This window comes from Solanum verrucosum, unplaced genomic scaffold (assembly GCF_900185275.1).
Source record: "Solanum verrucosum unplaced genomic scaffold, falcon-dt-bn FXZP01000910.1, whole genome shotgun sequence".
In the NCBI taxonomy this organism is placed as follows: Eukaryota; Viridiplantae; Streptophyta; class Magnoliopsida; order Solanales; family Solanaceae; genus Solanum; species Solanum verrucosum.
The window spans coordinates 7617-11729 of record NW_026019938.1 but is presented as its reverse complement, the minus strand read 5'-3'; the positions used below and the strand labels follow the sequence as shown (position 1 = coordinate 11729).

Genomic DNA, 4113 nt, shown 5'->3' with positions numbered 1-4113 from the left:
ATCTTATTTACCTCATCGTACTTTTGTGTGATAGCTCGATTTAATTGAATGTTCATAGTTTGAATAGAACAAAATATTACTCCTTTCTTGGTTATAATTTATCGATTTCCTAAAATTGGTGATAAGCTAAAAGATTATTTGTAATAGGACATGGAATTGATCATTTTTTCTTCCATAATAATAGAATATATAGTAAATACATAAGTTTTTTGGTATAATTATTGTATCCCTATCTTGAATTTATATTTGGTTGGTAAATGTTCCTTGAAACTTATAATGACTAATTTATTTTGCATCTTCATAGAGCTTTTATTATTTCATTCTATATTATCACCTACCTCTATGTGTTCAAATATATAGTGCCATAAAAAATAATTCTAGTTCAAATGATAAAATTTGATATATTGGCTAAATGTGCAAAGCTAATTATTAGTCCATTAAAGTATTGGCAGATATATGCTGGATTTTCTGTTTATAAATTATTTAATGGCCAAGTCAACCTTAATAGAGTAAATCTTGTTCAACTATGGTTTTCAATCAAAAAGGGAAAAAAAATTGTGGATATGGTAGATACACCAGCCATTCTAATTCTCAAAATTCTTTACACAATTAGTTATGAAAAAATATATTCTCCTACTTGTTCAACTATATACCACGTATGATACTCCCGAGCTCTTCTTTGTATCATCATCGCTTGTGTAGTTCGGGTATATGTCTATCATGAGTTGTACTAACTGTGCTAGTACATATCAATGTAGAGCGTATGCTACTTGCTCAACTTTATATAACTGTAAGTGTCTACTATGCATAGATATCAACTGCAACCAAGTTAAAATGTATATTTATGTATTATACCAAAGAAAAAACAAATAGAGAACCATCATTGAATAAACAACCGTTCTACAGAGGAATAACTGGTGAAAGATTTTGTATTTGCTAACGACAGAGTAATATTAGATCAAAAGTTTAACGAAAAGCAAAGATTTTCAATTTCAATAAATACATGAACAATTTCAATCTTTTTTCTCGTGAATGCACATTTATTATAAGAACAATTTTATTCAAAATTCCAAGTGGTTTGGTCACAAAATTTAAGAAAGGAATGTCACATTCCAAACATTTATTTGCCAATGCCATGCATATGCCAGCCCCAAAACCTCATCATGGACAATCAATTGGCCACATCCACTTTTCATTTAAAGAGTCATAATCTAATTTTGTCCTTTTCTATTTATTAAAAAACTCTAACAAGTCCCATATCCCTATTCATGTGAAAGATAAAGAGGAAAATGGCCAGAAATGAAAAAATGCCAAGAAGAAAATAGCCAAAAAGGAAATAAAATCACTAGTGATTCCAAGAAGAAAATGGTTAAAAAAGTTTAGTAAAAGACAGCCCTAGAGACTTAAACTTTAATGTGATATGTTAGAAAAAAGAGTATATATTGTATAGTAAAAGACACAAAGAGGAAAACAAATCCAAGGTATAAACTTAAAATACCGTCTATGGCCACGCCGGCCGGGTCAGCCCCCCTGGGGTTGGTCTGCCCACCATAAACAACCCTACCACCACCACTAACAATCTTGATTATGCTGCTGCAGTTCATAATTCAATTGGCCCACAGGTGGCGGAGCCTATAGATATTAAACCTATTATTTTTTTGCATGGGGAGCCAACGATTACATGGACAAAAAAGGAATTTGAGAAGTTAACAGTGAGACAAAATCTCCAATATGCTGTGGTAGCTAAATTTTCCTATGGACGTCCTGATCTATATGAATTGAGGAAGGCAATTCCGATCCAATTGGAAATTAAAGGACCATGTAATATTGGTTTCTTAGAGGAGAGGCACATACTGATTAGATTATCATTACTAGAGGATTATGCAACTTTGATGTCTAAAGCTTGGGAACTCAGAGTAAGGAATAGGTATTTCCCCTTAAGATTCTTAAAGTGGGATCCGTGGTTCAACCCAGAGGAGGAAACAACCATTGCCATTGCATGGATTTCGTTCCCCGGATTGCCAACTAATTTGTTCGATAAAGAATCCCTTTTTTCTTTGGCAACAGCTGTGGGGAAACCTCTAGTGATTGACAAAGCCACTAATAACCAAACCAGACCTAGTTGTGCGAGGGTTAAGGTGGAAGTTGATTTGCTAAAAGAACTACCAAAAAGAATTCAAATCAATTGTATAGAAGAGGAGACGGGAACAGTCAAATCAAAATGGCAAAAAATCCACTATGATTATCTTCCGAGATACTGCACACACTGTAAACTTCAAGGACATGATTTACAGGGATGCTGGATATTACACCCTGAGCATAGGCCAAAGAGAGAAGAAAAGCAGGAAGATAAGAAGCTAAATGACAAAGGAAAAGAAAAAGAGGAGGAGGACAAAGGGAAACAGATACCAAACGTGAATGGAGTGTTTAAGAATGGGAAGTTGATTCATGAAAATTGGAACGTGGTTCAGAATAAAAATAACAAGAATAAGTTGCAGCATGACCTAAACCAGAAAGAATATGATACCCAGCAAAATCACAACAACAAGAATAAGGATCACAAAGATAATAAAGGTGACAAAGGAACGGCTATCACTAATAAATTTGAGACTTTAGTGCATCTCACAGATGATGAGCAAGATGGAGCAGAGAAAAATGCGGAAAGATCAACAAGTGATAGCAACCTTAAAGGTGAAGATAAGACTAAACAATGGGTAGAAGCAACTTTTGGCAAAAGTCATACTGCAGCAAAGATAGCCAACAGTCAAAGTGAAGATAACAATAACCAGAATAGCAAAAATATAGAAGATGAAGTAACCCAGAATACCGACAATATGGGGAAACAAAAGATACAGGAAGAAGACATAATACAAGAAAAGCAACAGAATACAGAGGAAACAATAGTTAGTGAGGCTACAAAAGACGATTTGCATATAATTGAAAAGGTGCCTGCAGATTCAGGCAGCCCACAAGTTGTGCTCACCCCCCAAAAATCACCAAATAATAGCTATCCAGCAACACAAGGAAATCAGGACCCTGCAAATTCAACAGAAACAGCTACATCAGTAGTGGCAGACACACATCAGGGTAATCAAGACAATAGCATAGAAACTCAAAGCAAAGACAGAGAGATAGATAGAATAGAGGAGAACAGTAGTCAGATAGGGGCAGAGAATCAGAATATAATAACAAATAAGACAGAAAGTCAACCACAAGGAGAGCATAAAAATGAAGTTCACATTGGAGATGATGATGAATTGGAGAACAGTGCAGTAGCAAATCAAGACAACAACAAAGGAGATCTATCTCCTAGACAAATAGCAAAAACAAAGAAAGAAAAGAAAAATGCTAAAGGAAGAGATAAAAGTGTACCTCCAAAGGCAACGGGAGGTATACTAACAAGGAAAGCTCATGCCAACACTATCTCTCAATGAATTGCTCACTTATATGGAATATAAGGTCGGTTAATTCACAACAGGCCTTTGAAAGGGTAGTAATGATGAATAGGCAAAAACATTTTAACTTCATAGCCTTGATGGAACCTTTTCAACATTATAGACACATTGACATTTATAAATTATGGTTAAATATGGAAACAACTTGTCATAACTTAAATGGCAAAATTTGGTTATTTGTGGAGGATAGATTTCAGATGGAAGTACAGATGGACACAGAACAGTTACTATCATTCAAACTCACAGATATTGATGATGGACAGGAAATACATGTGACACTAGTATATGCTAGCACAGATAGACGTACTAGAATAGCTCTATGGGATGATCTATATACCATTGCAGCAACTATGACTAACCCATGGTTAGTAGGTGGAGATTTCAATGTGATAATTGATGATATGGAAAAGTATGGGGGATTGCCAGTACAATTTAATGAAACTGAAGACTTTATTCACTGTATCAATATTTGCCAGTTAACAGACTTGGGTTTCAAAGGAAGTATGTACACATGGTGGAATGGTAGATCAGATGCAGCCTGCATATTTAAAAGACTTGACAGATGCTTGGGTAATCAAGCTTTGCAGAATTTATTTCCTAATTTAGAAGTGGAGCATCTTATCAAACAGGGTTCAGATCACTCTCCTCTAGTTATAAC

At 34.8% G+C, this 4113-nt stretch overlaps 1 protein-coding gene across 1 annotated transcript; it reads left to right on the top strand.

Moving 5' to 3' along the window:
* Nucleotides 1-1503: 1503 nt before the first annotated feature.
* Nucleotides 1504-3434, top strand: LOC125839001 (uncharacterized). The gene is made up of 2 exons (XM_049518002.1): nucleotides 1504-1539; nucleotides 1623-3434. Exons 1-2 carry the CDS (start codon nucleotides 1504-1506, stop codon nucleotides 3432-3434), a joined length of 1848 nt encoding a protein of 615 aa, XP_049373959.1.
* The last annotated feature ends 679 nt before the right edge of the window (nucleotides 3435-4113 follow it).